Source organism: Peromyscus maniculatus, chromosome 1, assembly GCF_049852395.1.
Source record: "Peromyscus maniculatus bairdii isolate BWxNUB_F1_BW_parent chromosome 1, HU_Pman_BW_mat_3.1, whole genome shotgun sequence".
Classification (NCBI taxonomy): Eukaryota; Metazoa; Chordata; class Mammalia; order Rodentia; family Cricetidae; genus Peromyscus; species Peromyscus maniculatus.
In genome coordinates, this window is record NC_134852.1 from 161015900 (window position 1) to 161037455 (window position 21556).

The window sequence follows — 21556 nt, forward strand, 5'->3', positions numbered from 1 at the left end:
CATAACAGCTCCAATCTCCTTACCTGTGATGGATCTGTTTAAATTTTCATGTCTCAGGGGCTTAAGTTTGGTAGATGATATTCATTTAGAAGTTCCTTTACCTCTTATGGATTGTCCAATTTTTCAGAGAATATGTTTTTGCAATCAGTTCTAATAATGTTCTGTATTTCACTGGAATCAGTTGCAATGACACACTTCTGAGCTCTGATCTTACTAAATTTCATCTTTTCCCTCTTTGTTTTTATCAGATTAGCTAGGGGTTTGTCAATTTTATTAACTTTTTGAAAGAAAAAACTCTTTGTTTGGCTTTGTAAATTGTTCTTTTAATCTCAATTGCATTAATTTATTCCTTACTCTTTATTATGTCTTGCCATCTGGTGTGTTTAGAATTGACTGCTTGTTGTTTTGAAGAGCCATGAGGTACATCATTGGGTTGTTTAGTTGATATGTCTCAGATTTTCATATGAAAGTTTGTTGCTATAAACTTTCCTCTTGGGACTGCCTTGGCAGCGTCCCAGATGTTCTGATAGGATATGTTATCATTTTCACTTGTCTCTAGGAATTTTCTTATTTCCTCTCTGATTTCTGGGATGACCAAATGTTCAGACAAATACATGTTGTTTTCTCAGGGACTTTGGGGGTCCTGCCCCTCAATAGTCCCCTCCCAGGGTCCTGGAAGAATCTACAACCAGTTGATAATTAATTTTGATGATAAGAAATGAATCTATGTATGAAAAACTCCTTACACTTTATTATTCTGTGTCAGTTCTCTCTCTACACAGCTTCTATTCTGCTCTCCTGCCTAGCTCCTTTCTTGCTTGATTTCTTTTTATATTTATCTGCTGTCTCCTCTAAATTCTATCTTAATTCTCTCATATTAGTTCTGCCCATCTAAGTTCATCAATCTAGTTCCTTCCCATCTTAGCTCCTCTCCAATCTTCTCCTTTTTCCTCTTGTTCTTCCTCATCTTGTTCTTCCCCATCTGGCTCTTCCTCATCTTCCATCTCATTCCTCTAGTCCTCTCTTCTAGCCCTTCAATCTAGTTCTTACCCATCTAGTTCTTCCATTCTCTTCTCCATCTCATTCTCAACTTCTCTCCCCCAAAATCCTCCTCTAAGTCTCCTTATACCTCTCCATGCCCTCATCTCTGAACTATTTAGTTATAAACCCAAGCAATAGCAATCCCTGGCAGAGCAAGGTCACCAGGCTTGAATTCTTGCATGGTCAAAAAGGCAGATAAGAGTTTTCCCCTAGGCAGTGACCATCAGGCTTTTTTTGCAACCCAAAAGGGGAGTGATAAAGGAGGAAGTCAACTGAGAGCTAATGATTGGTTAGTATATCGAAAAAAGGGAATTTATGTGCTCAAACTACATTCCTAGAAGTGGTTAGGTAAAAATGTTAGGAGTCTATAATGTTAGAAAGGTTTCATAAGAAAGGAGAGTCTCAGCTAAAACTGTACAAGAAATAAAGCTATCCACCTTACCAAGGAAACAGGCATCATTTCCACAAAGGTGTTACCTTAGTTCAGGAGATCCTTTGGCATTAGATGTTTTATAGGTATTTTAGATAAATACACTGTTAGGGGTTCTTGGAAGCACACATAGCATTACAAGAAAATCATTGAAGGAACAAAGTACTATATACACAAAAGCTAAAACATCAGCATGTTTAACCATGGCCTTACCTTGGGTAATGTCCTTGAACTTTCCAAGCAGTAGCTTTCGTCATAGTAGCTGAATTCCATTACATTTTCCTGGAGCCTGCAGCATTGTTTAGTGTCCAAGCTTTTTGTGGTTTCTGTAGTTTCTCTTATGGTTGATTTCGGGTTTTATTGCATTATGGTCTGATAGGAGAAAAGGAACTGACTCAAATTTTCCCTTCTTAGATTTCACTTGTGTCCTATGGCATGACTAGTTTTGGAGAAGGTTCCATTTACTGCTAAAAAAAATGCATATGTCCTACATGTTGCATGAAATATTCTGTATATATATGTATATATGTATACATATATGTTAAGTTCATCCATAGTATACATTAGCTCTAAAGTCTCTATTTATACTTTGGAAGACCTAACTAAATTTGAGAATAGAGTATTAAAATCACTCACTATTATAACATCAGAACCTACAGATATTTTATGTCTTTTTAATGTTCATTTTATGGAATGGGAGGCTCCAATATTTGGAGCATAAAAGTTTACAATTGTATATTATTTTGATTAATTGTTTGTCTTATTAGTACATAGTGCCCATTTCTATCTCTTCTAAGCAGCTTTGATGTGAAGTTTGGTTTGAATGATAGCTACACCTACTGGTTTACAATTGTTTGGCAGTTTGTTTTCCATCATTTGACAGTAAGTTTTCTAGTATTTTGCTGGATGAGATGTTGTGGCCACAACATGCAATTGGTTCTTGCTTTTTTAATTCTCTGAATTGGTCTGTGTCTTTTTTTTTTTTTTTAGATTTTTTTTTTAAATTTTATTTTATTTTACAATACCATTCAGTTCTACATATGAGCCACGGGTTCCCCTATTCTCCCCCCTCCCACCCCTTACCCTTACCCCCAGCACACACCCCATTCCCACCTCCTCCAGGGCAAATCCTCCCCCAAGGACTGCGATCAACCTGGTAGACTCAGTCCAGGCAGGTCCAGTCCCTTCCTCCCAGACTGAGACAAGTGTCCCTGCATAAGCTCCAGGTTTCCAACAGCCAACTCATACAATGAGCACAGGACTTGGTCCCACTGCCTAGTTGCCTCCCAAACTGATCAAACCAATCAACTGTCTCACGTATTCAGAGGGCCTGATCCAGCTGGGGGCCCCTCAGCCTTTGGTTCATAGTTCATGTGTTTCTATTCTTTTGGCTATTTTTTTTCAATAATTGAGTAAAACCAAAATTTATTATAAGCTACAGTCATCCTAGGGACCTCCATGCTATATATATAGCCTCCATGGTTCTATGGGTTGTGGTCTGATTGTTCTTTATTTTATATCTAGAATCCACTTATGAGTGAGTACATACCATGACTGCACTCAGGATGATTTTTTTTCTAGTTCCATCCATTTGCCTGCAAATTTCATGCTTTCATTGTTTTTCTCTGCTGAGTAGTACTCCATTGTGTATATGTACCACCTTTTTTTCATCCCTTCTTCCATTGATGGGCATCTAGGTTGTTTCCAGGTTCTGGCTATTACAAATAGTGCTGCTATGAACATAGCTGAGCATGTATCTTTATGGTATGAATCAGAATTCCTTGGGTATATGCCCAAGAGTGGGATGGCTGGGTCTTGAGGTAGTTCGATTCCTAATTTTCTGAGAAACTGCCATACTGATTTCCACAGTGGTTGTACAAGTTTACATTCCCACCAACAGTGGAGGAGTGTTCCCTTTGCTCCACATCCTCTCCAACATTGACTGTCATTGGTGTTTTAGATCATAGCCATTCTGACAGGTGTAAGGTGGTATTTCAGAGTCGTTTTGATTTGCATTTCTCTGATGATTAAGGATGTTGAGCATTTCTTTAAATGTCTTTCAGCCATTTGTGATTCTTGTTTTGTGAATTCTCTGTTTAGCTCTTTAGCCCATTTTTTAGTTGGACTGTTCAGTATTTTGATGTCTAGTTTCTTGAGTTCTTTATATGCTGTGGAGATCAATCCTCTGTCAGATGTGGGTTTGGTGAAGATCTTTTCCCATTCTGTTACCTGTCTTTTTGTCTTATTGACTGTGTCTTTTGCCCTGCAAAAGCTTCTCAGTTTTGAGAGGTCCCATTTATTAATTGTGCTCAGGGTCTGTGCTGTTGGTGTTTTATTTAGGAAATGGTCTCCGGTGCCAATGCGTTCAAGAGTGCTTCCTACTTCCTTTTCAATTAAGTTTAGTGTAACTGGATTTATGTTCAGGTCTTTGATCCACTTGGACTTGAGTTTTGTGCATGGTGACAGATATGGATCTATTTGTAATCTTTTACATATTGACATCCAGTTATGCCAGCACCATTTGTTGAAGATACTTTCTTTTTTCCATTGTATAGTTTTGGCTCCTTTGTCAAAAACCAGGTGTTCATATGTGCATGGATTAATGTCAGGGTCTTCAATTCGATTCCATTGGTCCGTATCGGTTTTTATACCAGTACCAAGCTGTTTTTATTACTATAGCTCTATAGTAGAGTTTGAGGTCAGGGATGGTGATGCCTCCAAAGGTTGCTTTATCGTATAGGATTCTTTTAGCTATCCTGGGTCTTTTGTTTTTCCATATGGTCTGTGTCTTTTTAGTGGTGAGTTCAAGCTAATTACACTTAAGTTTATTATAGAAATGGTTGATATTTCCTAACAATTCGTTAGGTGATAGTCTGGATTTCTGCATTATTGATTGACCAGAACTTGAAGGATTAAGGGTCCCAGATGGAGAGGTGTCAAGAGGGGAGGACAATGGTGAGAGTATAATGAAGACAGAAAGCTGGGATCAGGAGGTCTGCATTAGCTGATGACTCATGACAGCAAGTTGCATGAAAAGGTACAGCCTCCAAAATACTGTTTGCAGGGGGAAAAGGTACAGAGTCATCAGAAAGCTAACACATGATGGGATAAAGTGAACAAGAACCTGTACCTAGAGTTTTCCTGCCTTGCCCACAGTCAGGACAAATCTTTGTCACCCGCCAGTCCCACAGCAGCTCAGACACAACCAAGTAAACACAGAGACTTATATTGCTTACAAACTGTATGGCCATGGCAGGCTTCTTGATAACTGTTCTTATAGCTTAAATTAATCCATTTCCACAAATCTATACCCTGCCACGCCGCTCCTGGCTTACCGGCTTCTTCGCATGCTGCTTGTCCGGGCGGCGGCAGGGGCAGTGACTCCTTCTGCCTTCCTGTTCTTTCTTTTCTCCTCTCTGTTGGTCCCACCTATACTTCCTGCCTAGCCACTGGCCAAACAGTGTTTTATTTATTGACCAATCAGAGCAACACATTTGCCATACAGAAAATCCCACAGCAAGAACCTAATAAAGCAATGCTGTGAAAAGAGATCACAAGGTATGTCACAGACCAATGACAAAGAAGCCTTGGGACTATAAGACCCAGCTCCAGAGACTCTACCAAGTTTGCCCCTAGACAAGGACACAGAATTAGCATTCCCTTTGTTCTTTCATCAAGGCAGTTAAGAAAGGCTTGGACAGGCCTGGCTCCCAACAGTTGATATTTATTTTCTTCCACCAATATTGATTTTGAGGGTTTGCAGGGTTACTATGTTGGACATGGTTGTTTCTTTCCAGAATGTACTTTATTCATCTGTGCTTTTTATTAAGTGTATGCATGCATGCATTCATTTGAAGAAAGCTGCCTCTCATCTTCCTCCCTGCAAATCATTAACTAAGAACTTTCTGCATTGCTCATCTGGTTGTCAGGAATCACTTTCATTTGTATTTGTCTTGAAATGCCCTCATTTCTCCATTGGTTTTAAAAGATAAATTTACTGGCTATGGCATTTTGTGCTCACATTTGTTTATATTCAAAGCCTGGAATGTTTCATCTGATGCTCTTCTGACTTGTATGGTTGCTGGCTAAAAGTCTGGGATAATTCTGCACTGGGGCCTTTGTGTGTGAGTGGAGGCCTTTCTCTTGCTGCTTTCCAGATTCCTTCTTTACTTGTATTTTGACATCCTGACTGTAATATATCATGAAGTATTTCTTCTCTTATTTTGTCTGTTTGGAGTTCTATACACATCTTGAATTTGGATGTCTGCCTTCTGTACATTGGGGAGTTTTCTGTTATAATTCACTTAAAGGTCTGTCTATTCCATTTCATTTTTCTTTTTCTTCTTCTATACCATGAATTCTTGGGCTTGGCCTCTTGGACATGTCCCAGATCCTATTGGGATATGCTGTTCTAGTGCTTCTTCTAGGAGGAATGTCTACATGGCATTCAGCTATGAGGACGGATGAAACATGATGATATTGAATGAGTTGATAAAGTTGTCAGGGTTGTTTGCCCGAGGACCAAGGGTGGGGCTGGATACTAAGCACCAAAGTGACCAGCTGGAACCAAATCTTGGCCTTTTAGATTCTATGAACCTGCTGGAGGCAAGATACCAAACTTAAGAAGTGAAATCTGTCTACTCTCAGAGGGATGTGGTTGGCACCACAGGCCAAAGTAAACTATAGGACTACAAAAATATAGACTCCTGGTCCTGGAGTGACCTTTAACACTGGAAACGTCGGAACTCTGCACCAATAATGACCTCAGAGATGACTAAAACCAAAGCTCCAGTTTCTCAAGGGATGCTGGGAACACTGGAGACAAAGCTCTGCACTGAACTCTGATTGCACTGGGCTGGAGACCAGGTTCCAGTGTCCTCTGTGACCCTGCAATAATGGGAAGCCTGAGTGCCCTGTGCTCTCTGGTCCTGTTGTAGCTGGAGGTCTTATCACCTGGTGATCTATTATTTCTAGGAAACTTAAGGTTGTTTACCCTGAGCTCAGTCTTCCTGAGAAACTGGAAACCTGGACACCTGCTCCTCCCTGGTCCTAAAGAAACACCTAATCTCTTCTCCTTTAGTGACTTTTTTCTGCTTCCTTCCTTTTGACATTCCTAGTTTCACACCCTATACCCATATCTCTCTCTCTCTCTCTCTCACACACACACACACACACACACACACACACACACACACACACTTCCATAAAAGCTAAAATGTAAGATCTGCATGTAAGAGAAGACACATGGTATTTATCATTCTGAGCATGTTATAAATGACTTTATTCTTTGACCTTGACAAAATTACTAACAAATAAAACAGAAATTTCCAAAGCAAGTAACAAAAATCTTAAGTTAAATTATTCTGCACATTGAATCATGGTTAATGTAATCACAAATACATTAAGTTCCAGTTTACTAGATTTTTTTCTCAATTCTGTTTTATTTTCCAAGGGCAACGGCATTAGGAGTCACTGGTACTGCTGGTAATGTGGGGGCAGCCATGGCTCCCGTTTTAATGACCCTCACGATATACTCTGCCTCTTTACCCTGGATCATCTATGGAGTCATCTCCATCCTTGCTGGCTTTGTTCCTCTTCTTCTTCCTGAGACCAAGAATAAGCCTCTGCCTGACTCCATCCAAGATGTGGAAAATGAGTGAGTAACACCTCTACCTCCCACTTAAGGGGACTTGTATGTCAATGGTCTATGATGTAAAAAGCAAAATAGCATTCAGACCATCTCTCTTCCAAGGAATCAGACATTTGGGCTTTTTCCCACGTGGTCCTTGAATTTGGCATAGGAGTCTATCCTGTATTGTAGCATAAGGTAGATATAAATGGGGTTGGATTTCTCTAGACACAAAGACCAGCTCTACTAGGATGTACTAGGAGATTTATTGATAAATAGGCAAATTGATGTCTTCTGCCTACTATGCCCTTATGTAAAACACATAAAGCATATGTGTTAATGTGGTGCGTGTGTAATGTATATATGTATGCAAAGGCCAGAGAAGGGCATTAGATGTTCAACTCATTCTTTTCCCATTCTGAGGATTCCATCAATGAACCAGGAGCAGGGATGGTGACCAAAGAGTACCACAATACTGCAATTAGAAGCACTTGTGTCCATGCCCAGCTTTTTACACAAGTTTCTAGGATTTGAACTCAGGACCTGCTTCTTTTGCAGAAAACACTCAATGCACTGAGCTTACCCATTAAACCATGAAACAGATGTTCTTGCCTATATTTCACAAGTATGCACAAATACAAATGGCATTTCATCCTTAGAATCAGAATCATCTGTCAGCCCGGTGAGTGCTGTCAAGCTGTTTGAAACTGACAGTTTCTGGAGCCCTAGTGGTCTGCCATGATCACTCAATAAATAACTCAGAGGAAATAGAACCAGACAGAGGTGACAGTGAATTTTTGCTGTGAGGTTCAGATCATCTTGGTTTCATTAAGTATGAAAAGTTCACAACAGAAAGAATAACAATGTCAATAATGAGATTAAACAAAAAGAATGAGCAAGATTTTTAAATGTGGGTGTATTTCCTGTGCGATTTTCCCTTCAAACCTCCTTGGAGAATGCTATGACCACCAAGGTAGTAAGTATCAAAGCTGACTCTTAGAGGTTACTAGGGAGGAGTTGGTTTTTATTTCCCTAGATACTTAAATATTTTGCTAGGAATCTTACTTTACAAAAGATGATGGGTGAAGGATGAGATTGTTCTTACGAATTCATGATATAACTTTATTCTCTGTGACCTTTCAGGTTCGTTTACACTTTGATGGTATTTGTTGTGTGTGTTCTAGGTGGAAAGGTTCAAGGCATACAAATGAGGAAGGTGCCATCATCAAAGTGACACCATTTTAAGGAACTCTGAGAACTGGTCTCTGGTCAAATAGCAGGATAAAGAAAAAAGTCACTCAGAATGTGCTGTCCCAGGAACATTCCTACCTATTAGCAAATTTTTCAATAAATGCTGATAGAAATATGGATTGTATTTTATACCATTTTACTAAATTATTATACATTAAACACCTATAATTATTCACAATAAGAAATGTGGAGATGACACAGAAGTGCCTGCCCTCGTCCCACAGATTTGGACAGCAGATGCCACTACAATGAACAAATGTGTGATGGAGACATGGGAAAGACAAAGCATGTGGTAGAGATGGGAGAGAAAGAGAAGTACAGCAGTTCATGTGCTGTGGATAGAGGTCGAGGTTCAAAGGCTGTGAGGAACAGACAGATATGAGGAGCCTTTGCTGCCTCTTGAAGCCATGTTGATGTCCTGGGGCCCTACTGTTAGCTGTGACCACACTGATTGAGTGGCCTGTGCTGCCACCTGAGGCCATGAGGATGTCTGGACCAGGGCTGTCAACAAAGACCATGTCCAGGTCCATGGCCCTGTCACAGCTGGGGTCTGTGTGGATGTCCATAGCCCATGTTGCCACTGAGAACCACTCAGATGTCTGTGGTCTGGACTGTTGTTTAATGCCATTCAGATGTATGGGAGCCCTACAGTCACCAGGGGCCAAATTAATATGAGTGTTCTCTGCTGCCTCCTGTGATCATGGTGATGTCCTGGTCCAGGCTACTGCTGAGAGACATGTCTGGGTCCAAGGACTTACTGTAGCCTGAGTCTGTGTTGATGTCCATGGCCTGAGTTACCACCAAAGTCATATAGTACTCCATGGTCTGTGCTGCCACCATGAAGGCCATGGTTCCATCCAGGACCGGCTGCTACCAAGCACCATGTTTGGATCTGAGGCCCTACATTGCTGAGGCCCTATGTTGATAACTGAGGCCTGGGTTGCCATCAGGAATCATTTGGATGACTGTTGTCTGGTCTCCCATGAGGATGTCTGGGCCTGAGGTGCAACTGAGGGCCATGCATCCGTGGTCCTACTTTAGCCAGACTCTGTGTTAATGTCCATGGCATGTGATACCACCAAAAGCTGAGTGGACATACACTACTCCATGGTTTCTGCTGCCACCTGAAGCCATGTTGATGTCCTGGTACCATGCTTATCTGACTCCACCCTTCACTGGATACGCAAGATCTGGTTTGACCCCTGTGTAGCTGCAGTACTCAGGAGATCTGGCCTCACCCCTTGCCTGGGCCATGTGGGATAGCTGGCCCTGATGGCATGAGCTTGGGAGAGCTATCCCCAACCTCTGTAGGCCCTGTTGTGACTGGGGCTTGGAAGAGATGCCACTGATGGCTGGTGGGAGAACAGGTCTTTAGAGTGGGAAAACTGCCCCCACCCCTTCCCAGATGCAGCACTCAGGAGATCAGGCCCCACTCCTCACCTGGGCAACACTGTAGAACTGGACTTAGTGGTATAGGTACCAGTGAGCCAGCTCTGAGTGTAAACTTGGGAGAGCTGGTCTCGCCTCTCACCTGGTCATTGTGGGAAATTTGGCCTGAAAGGCATAAGGGCTAGGGAGCTCTGCTGTTTGCTAGCTGCAGCATGCCAGAGAGCAAGCCCCTGAAGCATGAATATATTTTGTCTTATCAATAAAAATCAGGTCAAATATCAGGGTAATAACCTGAAAGATCAGAGAAGCAAAGGAGCAGCCACCAGAGACTTCTTACCTTCTCAGATCCTCTGACCAAAGGGGTCGAGATCCTGTCTCCATCCACCCTATGTTCCTGTCTCCACCTCCCAATTGTGCTGAGATTAAAGGACTGAGCCTCCCAAGTGGTTTGACTAAAGGCATGCATAACCACTCCAGGCTTTATGGTTAACTAGTGGCAAGCTCCAACCTCTGATCTCCAGGCAAGCTTTACTTGTCATAACACAAACAAAATACCATACAACAAGCCCCACACATTACCAGGGCAGCACAGTAGAGCTGGCCATGGGGCCATGGGGCCCTGAAAACCAGCCTGAGGGTATGAGAGCAGGAGAGATTTCCCTGCTTCTTGCTGGCTGTGGCACTCAGGTGAGCTGGTCCTGCCCCTCACTGGGCAATGCTGGAGAGCTGGCTCTGATTATGTAGGTGAGAGAAAGATAGCCCTGATAGCATGGGAGGGCTGGCCCCACCACTTTATAGCTACCACAGGCAGGAGAGCTGGCCAGACTCCTCACCTGGGCAAAGTAGGAGAACTGGCCCTGGTGCTTGTGTGCAGGAGTGCAGATGGACTGACCAACTCAGCTACCACGCAGGCCCTGATCAGGGCATTAAGCTGCACACTCCAACATTTACCCCATCTAAGAACTGCTGGAGCATGTGAAGGGACTAGCCCAGGATCTCCATGACACAGGACAACAACAAGATATCTGAGAAGAATCCTCATAAGAATACAATATCGATAGTGTAGTAGAAGCCAGAGGCCTCAAACCAGTCCAATGAGTCATTACAATGAACATTTGCAAGTAAAACAACTTGGGCAAAAGGGTATTGTAGCTTGATTTTTTCGCCTTGCCCACAGTCAGGACAAATCTCTGTCACCCGCCAGTCCCACAGCCGCTCAGACCCAACCAAGTAAACACAGAGACTTATTTTGCTTACAAACTGCATGGCCGTGGCAGGCTTCCTGCTAACTGTCCTTATCTTGCTAACTGTGCTTTTATCTTAAATTGATCCATTTCCATACATCTATACCTTGCCATGTGGCTGGTGGCTTACTGGCGTCTTTACATGCTGCTGGTCATGGCGGCGGCTGCAGTGTCTCTGGTCATGGCGGCGGCTGCAGCGTCTCCTTCTGCCTTTCTGTCCTTTTATTTCTCCTCTCTGTTAGTCCCGCCTATCTTTCCTGCCTAGCCACGGCCGATCAGGTTTTATTTATTAACCAATCAGAGCAACTTGACATACAGACCATCCCCCAGCACAGCCAAGTGCAGACCATCTCAAACACCTGCACTCAGGCCCATGGTCCTAATCATCCTCTATACGGACCTGCTGGGTAACGCCACAAAGAACCCAAGAAGGGCTCCCACAGGACATACAGAACATCCCACAGCAGGGTATATTATGTGACCAACTGAAAGACACGGCAACTTCCAGAGAAGTTTTTGTTTGTTTGTCTGTCTGTCTGTTTTTTGGGAGATGCAAGAGTGGAAGGCAGATATGGAGTAATGGGGAGTTGAGTGAGATTGGGGTGCATGATGTGAAATTCACAAAGAATCGATAAAAAATTGAAAAGAAAGAACTGTGAAGAAAGTAACAATATATAAACGAAATTCTGACAGAGTATTTTTATAGACAGAGACAATTGCCAAGTTTCTGGATAGTATAGGGTGGCCATCTTCCCTTAGCTCTGATGCAGTACCTCAGAGAGATCGTCATGGCTGGCCATTCACTGGTGTCTAGTCCTGGCCATTATCTGCAGTATCTAGGGCCTGTGTGAAGTGGTGCACAACATCAGAAGGACTTCTGGAGGAAGCTGCTTATTTCCAGTGGGCAGTAAGGTGTGTGGGGAAGGAGCATGAGGAGGGATAGGGGGATAATAAAGAAGAAGAGAAGAGAAGAGGAAAATGACAAGAATATAAAAGTGGAAAGAAGCCAAGAACCAAAGACTCCTTTCAAAGGTGAGCCCCAGTAAGCTTCTGCCTCCAAATACACCCCTGTGGTGGTTTGAAAGAAAATGGCCCCCAAAGGAGTGGCTCTGTTAGGAGGTGTGTCTTTGATGGAGAGAGGAAATATTGTTGGAAGAAGTATGTCACTGTGGAGGCACACTTTGAGGTCTCCAATGTGCTGTGGCTACTCTCAGTGTCACAGACCACTTCCTGATACCTGAAACATGTAGGGCTCTCAGCTCCTTCTCCAGCACCAAGTCCCACCATGATGATAATGGACTAAATCTCTGAATTGTAAGTGAGCCACCCAGTTAAATGTTTTCCTTTGTAAGTGTTGTCATGGTCATGGTGTCTATTCATAGCAATAAAAACCCTAATTATGACCGAAGTTGATACCAGGGACTGGGGCATTGCTCTGATAGGCCTGACCATTCTTTAGTTTGGAGGAATTTGGACTTTGGTACTTTGAGTTATGAAAGCAGTGCAATGCTTTAAGCACTGCTCAATGGCCCACACTACTAGGAGTATGGAAGACAGTAGTACTGAGAATGATTTAAACTGTCAGGGGTCTGGCTCAAGATGTTTCAGAGGAGAGGAATTTTAGTATTTTCCCTGGAAATCATTCTTGTAATAGTTTGGTGAAGTATGTGGCTGCTTTTTGCCTTTGTCTGAAGAGTCTGCCTGAGGCTAAAGTGAAGCCTCAGGATTAATTCCACTGGCGGAAGAAATCTCAAAACAGCCTAGCCTAGACTTTGTTTTGGGATTATTAGTGGTAACTCTAACAAATATATATAATTTGCAAGCTGAGCAAATAAAAATATAAAATTTACATATTAAGAAAAGAAGCTCAGGAACTGGAATAGAGCTAAATCCTGTGTTCAAGGAGATAAATGGATTAAGACATGGAATAAAGAAGTGATGACCTCAGGCCAAGATCCCACCTGGCAGATTTCCAACTTGTGAAAAGGAATTAAAGAAGAGCTTAGACCCAGGTGAGGTGGTGCATGTCTTTAATACCAGCACTGGTATTGCAAAGGCCAGTAGATCTCCAAGTTTGAGGCCAGTCTGTTCTAGAAATCCAGTTTCAGGACTGCCACCCTTAGGTAGCGAAGGATAGAAAATTAGTAAAGATGTAATTGAATGAGAGGGGCATGTTCCAGCCACAGTAAGAAGCAGAACTTGGCAGTTTTGGCCACATGGTTTAGGCCTTAGAGTTAAGGATAAAATAAGCAAGTTATAGAGTTTGCCCCTCAGATTAGGGAAAACTGACAAGGCCAGGCATGTGTCCGGGTTGTCTCTGAATGGAGGGCTAGAGAGGCCATTGCATGAAGCTGTGGAATTGAAGCCTGGCTTGCCTTGGAGAACTCAAGATGTTAGAGATGCAGAGTTGTGGGATACCTGATGAGGAGAGCTGCTAATAGGGAGTAGAGCCAGCCCAAGAGAAAGAAGTATGTTGCAGTCCACAAGGATGAAAGGAGTTGGAGAACTGAAGAACATTTTGAAATCAGACATGGAGATACAGAACATAGAGGTTGCCCAACTGGTTTTCTGTCTTGCTTTGTTCCAGTATTTCCTCTCTGCTCTGTCTTCCCTCCATGTTGGAATGGTAATGTGTGGTGGTATTCTAATTGTACTGAAATGTGATTTTGATTGTATGTTAATAAATAAAGTTGCCCCAGGGGTCAGAGCTATTAGAGCCATAGCAAGAGTGTGGCGGTAGTGGCACACGCCTTTAATCCCAGCACTTGGTAGAAGAGGTAGGTAGATCTCTGTGTGTTCAGGGATACAGCCAGCATTGGAGACACACGCCTTTAAGACCTGGAGGACTGTACATACAGACAGTGATGAGGCAGTCACGTGTTTGGGTTTACAACCAATGAGAAGGCAGAGCAAAAGACTATGAAAAGACATACACACAGGAAATAGGTCTCTTTCAGAGAGCTAGGACCACCACAGGAGGAAGGGTGAGATTTTAGCTCTGAGCTCTGACCTCTCGGCTTTCTCTTTTACATTGGTTCTGTGTTTTTTATTTAATAAGATGCTTGGTTACATCTACAGTAATGTATATCTTTTATTCATTTTATGTTAAAAGTATGTGATCATTTTTTTATTTTGATTTTACATGGGATTACAGTTAAGAAATTGTAGCAATCTCAGAAGAGACTTTCAACTTTATACTTCTGAATAAGTTTGAGACTGTTATAGACTATGAGAACTGTGGTAGTTGGAATGGAATTGGCCACCATAATCTAGTAGGCTGTGGCACTATTAGAAGGTATGACTTTGTTGGAGTGGGGATGACCCTAGGGAGGAAGTGTGACACTATGTGGTGGGATTTGAGGTTTCCTATGTTCAGGATGCTGCCAGTGTCTCAGTCAACTTCTAGTTGACTGCAAGATGTAGGACTCTCGGCTACTCCTCCAAGACCACGACTGCCTACTTGCCACCATGCTCTGCCATGATGCTAATGGACTGATCCTCTGAAACTGAAATCGAGACACCACAATTAAATGTTTTCTTTGTAAGAGTTGCCATGGCTCTGGTGTCTCCTCACAGCAATAGAAACCATAACTAAAATAAACCAAAACCTTTACAAAAATACTAACACCAAGGACCAATTCTTCTACAGATGAAATTATGAGATCCTTATCCAAACTGTAACAAAGTAACAGATTAGTTTTAAAAACATGGATCTTCCACAGTTTATAGAAGGACAAATTGGTGTATTAAGAATAATGAGTGCTCGCTTCAGCAGCACATATACTAAAATTGGAACGATACAGAGAAGATTAGCATGGCCCCTGTGCAAGGATGACACGCAAATTCGTGAAGCATTCCATAAAAAAAAAAAAAGAATAATGAACAACATTTTTGAAACACCTTTAATAAAATTCAAATTTATGTAAAAATTGATAAATTTGATGCTATGTTAGTCTGTTTTCTTTTGTATTGAAAAGATAATGTAAAAGAGTTAGGCTATAAAAGGGCAACAATTCTCCCACTAGACACCAGAAAGTAACCAATAAAAAGCCCAGAGACAGAAATGAGTTCTTTTGGAATTTTGAGACAGTAAGATTCCATAGACTCCAAACATTACAGGCTGATGTGATTGCTCTTGCCAGTAAGATCGTATTTCTGATGATACCACATGCTTGAGTCATAGAACATGGAAAAATAAAGCAAGTTGATTGGCCTGGAAGTTTCATCCCTATTGGCTAGCATTCAAAGGACTGGAAGGTGCTTTACAAGCTATCAGAAGAGAAAAGTAATCAACAATTTTTCCTAGCTGTAAACTCTGCAAGTTAAAAGAAGGGCTGGCCTAAACAGACATACCAGCTGGTACAATCATGGCAGAAACATCAGGGAAGTACTAAATACTTTGTGATTTGCTTGAAGGTTCATAGAGATGCAGAATCTGGTACCTAGAAAACAGTAACTCAGTCAGTCAGTGGCACCAGATGTGTGATCTGGTGTAGTTGATGCACAGAAGGTGCCGAGGGCCACAAGGAGGATAATTCTTGAGTCTGTCAAGATCCACCACCCACTCAGATCCTGTGTTCCAACTTGGGAATGGGCCTGCTCCTCTGCCTCCTGGGGGTAGATGGGTTGGGGATCTAGCTGTGGAAAAGCAAGGATCAAGACAGAAATGGGATCCACAGGCATCTTTGCTGCTTGTTGGACATCCTGATCTGCCCTCTGATTTCTTTGACTTCAGGTGTGTTGGCTGTTTGATGTCTGATCCAATGGATGACTGCTGCCTCCTTGGAAAGCCAGGCCACTTCAAGGAGAGATAGAATTTCCTCTGTTTTTAACACTTTTCCTTTAACAATTAATGAGCTCTCTCCCTTATAAATCATGGCATGGATATGAAGGGTAGCAGAGACATAGATGCCGTCTGTGTGTTTACTCACTTGTCCTTTCCCCAGTGTAGAGCTTGAGTGAGAACAATCAGTGTGGCCTTTTGGGCTGAGTGCCCTGTGGCAAGGCTGGTGCCCATTTGGTGATCCATTAGGTAGTTACTGCTGCCCCTGCTCTCCTGAATCTATTGATGACCAGACTGATTCCATGGGTAAAGTGATCAGCCTCTACCTCACACAAGGAAGTGTCCCAGAGATCTAAGGCAACTGGCCTGAGAAATTTCCAGCAAGTCCTCACACCATGGAAAGGGACATCAGAGTTGTCATCAGGCATCAATATCATAGGATTGAGATTCTGTACAGGAGTGAAATTAGCATGGGGCTACTCAAGTAAGAGACTCTTAATATTGAGTGATGTGGGCATTCCAGCCCTTGACCCCTCATAAGAGAGTTTCCACAGTATGGGAACCCATTAGATTGAGATTCTAGTCTAAGGTGAACATTTCTGCTTCCCTTACTAGTACGGTGGTTGAAGCTATGGCATGCAAACAGGATGATCAACTGGAGGCCACTGGATCCAGACACTTAGACAGATATGTTATGGGTCTCTGTCAAAGTCCCAGAGTCTGAGTTAAAACACCCTATGCAATGACCAAGTTCTATGGATGAAAAGGTACCGTGATTTCATGACATCTGGTGGGGCCAAATTTGGGGCTGGGGATAGAAACTACTTTAGTTCTGGAAAGCTTCTTTCTAGGTTTCAGTCCATTTCAAATGCAGTTCTCATGTAGAGGCAGAATGAAGAGGATGAGCTATTTCAACAAGCCCATGAGTGCAGAGTCTGCAATATTCTGAGGCTCACCCACCCACCCACCCACCCCCCACCGCCGCCTCCGCCTCCCACAGAAATTCACATACCTGCTTCTTGGATTGGGGAGTGGGGATCCAAAACAATGTTTTCCTTCTGATCAGCACTGAGAGAGTTCTCCTGCCAGTTCTCCCACCTTGAGCAAACTTGTATCCCAGATAGGAGACTCTATCTAACAGAAATGAGCCTTTCCATGGAGACACCATATCCCAATATCTGCAGCAACTGGAGTAAGTCCTTAGTAAAAGGTTGTCTTTGTGACTGAGAATCCTATGTCAGTCTGAGTAATGTAAAATAGCCTGGTGCCCATAAAATAGCCTGGTGCCTAGTATTGTTTCTATATGCCATAATTATATAGCTTAAACATAAATCATAATGTCAATATGGATGCCCAAAGGTGTAAAACACACTACCAAAGGGTGTGGAAGGAATCCCACAGTTGTTCTTATTAGGGAGGCATAGCAGTGGCACCTGAGAAAGTTACGGATAGAAGACAGCTGGTTTCCACAGCCAGGGACTCTACAGCTTTTCCAGGTGGGGCTCCCCATCAGGGAGTCATACATCTGTTGGGTCGACTTGTCAAACACTGGTTGTCACCTGATGTATACTTCCATGGCCCTCAGCTCCAGGAAGTGAATGAGTGTGAAGATAAAGTCAGTTTTCTTTAGGGTGGTACACAAGTATACTTCCCATACTACAGTAGATAGCCTGACACACATGCACATGTGGACAACACTGATTCCACTCAGTAGGGTCTGAATACATCTATGAAAGAAGATCTGAAAACTCATTGCACTTTTGATTGTTGGAATTGAGACCTTGGGTCTCTTTCAGGACTAGGGACCTTTGTTCACAGCTAGTTTTTGAGGATTCTGTTCATAAATGATTAACCCAACTGTGGCCTCCAGATCTCTTTAGATGTTCTAAAAAAAAATCCTTTGATGATTCAGAATGCTCACAGCCACAAATGTTAGCATAGGAACTGGAAAACTGGACCCTCAACCATAGTACCAAATTTCCTTCTTCTCCCTCAGAATGTGGGTACCAGCCCCAGGACAAAAGCAAAAGAATCTAGCAGGAAATTAAAGGTGCCTTTCTCGGGTAGAGAGGGGTCCAAACATTTACTGTCAGTGCAGAGAGACCCAATAGCTAAGTGGGAAAGATTTTTCTGGATTTAAGAAAAACACTAAGAATCTCTGATCTTAACAGAGATGGAGACAGATAAAGAAGTGTATCATTCATCTGCACCTGAACCTTAGCACATGTGAGAACACTCTGAGAATGATAAAAAAAGGAATAAAATAGTAAAGTTGATTCAGGACTAAATCTTATACACTCCTTCACTGCTGATAATGCTATGCCACAGGAGTGAAAGTTATTTGAAATTAAACTGCACAATAATAAAAACAAAATAAAAGAAAGAACTGAAGTTTGGGGAGAGAGGAGAGGAAGGACCCAAGAAGAGTTGGAAGGGGTAGTAAGAGGTGGATTTAATCAAAACAGAACATTTATATATGAAGAAAAAGTGTAATGTTTAAATACAAACTAGTGGAAAAATAATGTAGACCATGGCAGACCAGCTGCCACAATCAGCTCAGGGTAATAAAAGGAATGCTTCAGAGTAGTGGGGGATAGGAAACTTTTTATCTCAGGGTATTTAGGAATAAATTTTAATCTATCTCTGACTAGTGAAATAAGGAAACACACATGCTTTCTGATGTTAACTTTCTCTTTTACTTCATCTTAAGAATACATCTGACTCTTGTCTCCACACAGCTACATATCTCTACACTGTTGCATACGTCTCCATATATTTACATACATACATCTTTTCACATGGCTATACTTCTTTCTTTTACATACATTACTCTTGTACATATCTTTCCTACACAGCTTCATCTTCCTTGTCTCCACACAGTTACAAATCTCCACACAGTCACAGCTAAACATCATATTTGCATAGCTCTCTCATCATATAGCTATTTACACAGTTCCTAGGCATAGCTCCTCTACATACAGCTCTCTCTCACACACTCACTCACACATCTTCTTTTACATTATTCACTCACTCTTTACTCACTCTTTCACCCACTCACTACCTCATACTTCTTTCATGCTCCTTTTTCTTCATCTCTCACTCAAAACACACACACACACACACACACACACACACACACACACACACACTTCACTCACATTCTGCAGCAGCTCACACACAGCTCTACATAGCTGTCTCTCTCCACACTGCCACTGCTGCTCCCTCACAGCCAAACTCTGGACAATTTTAAGTTACATTTTTCAGACCTTACCCATTCTCAAAACACAAGTTAAGTCACATAGTTTCTCTTAGGATAGTAATGTCACATTGACCCATGCACTTAGCTCTAAGTTGGTGAAGAATCCCAGACAGTAAGTAAACGGTTGGCTGAACTTTGAACCTATAGCATCAATTGAGGTTGAGACTATGTGCAAACAGTCAATTACTCAAACTGTTGCCTTTGACAGAGCCCGCCAGCACCTGATTAGACTAAGAGGTGAATCTTTATCCTCATATCCGAACACCCCAGCCCCTGGGCTATGGGCCCAGGGGCACAATCCTGCACCCCCACACCACCACCCATTGCAGTCCCAGTTTCAGGCCAGTCGGCAGGCAGTCCTACTGCAGACAGCTCAGACGACCACAATCCCCCACAAAACCCTGTAATCCACAAGTCCCACCCCTCCCAACCCACCTATGCACCAAGATTACAGCTACTCCCTGAGACAGAGCCCACAAGTGCCAATTGGACTAAGAGCTGCTCCCTGAAACAAAGAGTCCATCAGCACCGACTAGACCAAGAGCTCCCACTGGACCAAGAATATTGATCAGACCAAGAGAACCTCCCTCAGATACAGGCATCACTTGCACCAAGTAGAGAAAGAGATGGGTAGATGCCAGTGCAAAAAACACAGTCAACAACATAAAAACCAATATGGTTCCATCAGAACCTACATCAGAAAGACCTGAACATCCCAACACAGAAGAAACGAGAAATCAAACTTAAAAATTACCTTAAGAAGATGATAGAGAGAGCTCCCATCCGGACGAGAGGTGAGTATCTGGGGTCATACCCAGGGATGCCTGCCCCTAGGTGCCATCCCTAGGCACCAGCCATTCCCGGGGAAGACCTCCCCAACTTGGCCCCAGTTTCTGGCCATCGGGCAGGGCCCCGTGGGAAGGTTCCCCTTCCCCAAGACATCCTGGCAGACCCTGAAATCTACACGCCCTGCCCCCACACCCATGCACCCGAGATCCCAGCCACTTCCTGAGACTTAGTGACCAGCCCCCAGCTCCCATCTGGCCCAGAGCTCCCATCTAGCTCAGAGAGCTTCCACCCAGCCCAGAGAAACAGAAAGCTCTCATTAGACAAACAGCCTTCATAGGACCAAGAGTAAACTCAGGAGAGAGAGAATCCACCAGCCCTGATTAGAGAAAGAGTGGCTTTCTGAGAAGCAGAATCCGCCACCTCTCATTGGACCAAGAGAGGCTTCCTGAAACGCCGAATCTGTCAGCTTGGTCTGGACCAAGAATGAATCCATGAGGAGATGAGCAGACATCAAGGCAGAAGTACATACAACAAAATAAAGAGCAATGCAGCATCACAAGAACCTAGCCCTCCTCCAACAACAAGACCTGAACATCACAAAATGGAAAAAGCAGAAGAAAGCATCCTTAAGAACAACATCATGAAGATGCTAGAGGCTTTTAAAGAAGAAATCAAAAATGAAATGGAAGAAAAGACAAACAAAAAAGTGGAGGAAATCAATCAAGAACATGAAAAGTCAAACAAAAAATGGGAATACCGCTATAAAAAAACTAGAGGAAAAGACAAATAAAGCTGAAGAAAACAATAAATCCCTGAAAGAAAACCATGAAAAAGCAATGAAACAGATGAGGGAAACAGTCCAAGACCTGAAAAGGGAAATAGAAAAAAGGAAGAAGACACAAACAGAGGGAATGCTGGAAATAGAAAATCTGAATAAACAAACAGGAACTACAGATGCAAGTATAACCAACAGAATGCAAGAGATGGAAGAGAGGATCTCTGGCATTGAAGATTCAGTAGAAGAATTAGATTCATCAGTCAAAGAAAACACTAAAGCCAATAAAGTCATGACCCAAAATGTCCAAGAAATTTGGGACACCATGAAAAGACCAAACCTACGAATAATAGGGATAGAGGAAGGAGAAGAATACCAACTCAAAGGCACAGAAAATATATTCAACAAGATTATAGAAGAAAACTTTCCCAACTTAAAGAAGGAAATGCCTATGAAGATACAAGAAGCCTATAGAACACCAAACAGACTAGACCCAAAAAAAATTCCCCTCGCCACATAATAATTAAACAACTAAATGTACAGAATAAAGAAAGAATATTAAGAGCAGCAAAGGAAAAAGGCCAAGTGACCTATAAAGGCAAACCCATAAGAATAACACCCGATTTCTCAATGGAGACTTTGAAAGCCAGAAGGACCTGGACACATGTAATACAGACACTAAGAGACCATGGATGCCAGTCTAGACTAATATACCCAGCAAAACTTTCAATCATCATAGACGGAATGAACAAGACATTCCAAGACAAAGCCAGATTTAAACAAGACTTATCCACAAACCCAGCCCTACAGAAACCACTAGAAAGAAGATTCCAACCTGAGGAAGTCAGATACACCCTTGAAAACACAGGCAACAGATAACACCACAGCAGTAAACCCCAAAGAAGAGAAGTACACAAACACTACCACCAAAAAATAATGATAATAACAGAAATGAACAATTACTGG

At 42.4% G+C, this 21556-nt stretch overlaps 1 protein-coding gene and 1 non-coding gene across 3 annotated transcripts in view; both read left to right on the top strand.

Moving 5' to 3' along the window:
• LOC143270101 (solute carrier family 22 member 19-like) overlaps positions 1-8480 on the top strand; it is a 28346-nt gene extending 19866 nt beyond the window's left edge. Inside the window, exons 9-11 of one of the 2 annotated variants that reach the window (XR_013047033.1) lie at positions 6924-7127; positions 7659-7782; positions 8285-8480. Coding sequence is in view for 1 of the 2 variants with exons in the window: in XM_076558853.1 (XP_076414968.1) it covers positions 6924-7127; positions 8285-8345 (265 nt within the window). In the remaining variant the exon portion in view is untranslated. The remainder of the gene's footprint in view (positions 1-6923; positions 7128-7658; positions 7783-8284) is intronic. The other variant, XM_076558853.1, reaches the window with a different exon arrangement.
• A 6263-nt stretch (positions 8481-14743) lies between these two features.
• On the top strand, positions 14744-14850 carry LOC121826917 (U6 spliceosomal RNA). The gene has a single exon (XR_006069078.2). It is a non-coding gene; the product is annotated as a U6 spliceosomal RNA (small nuclear RNA).
• Positions 14851-21556: the final 6706 nt, after the last annotated feature.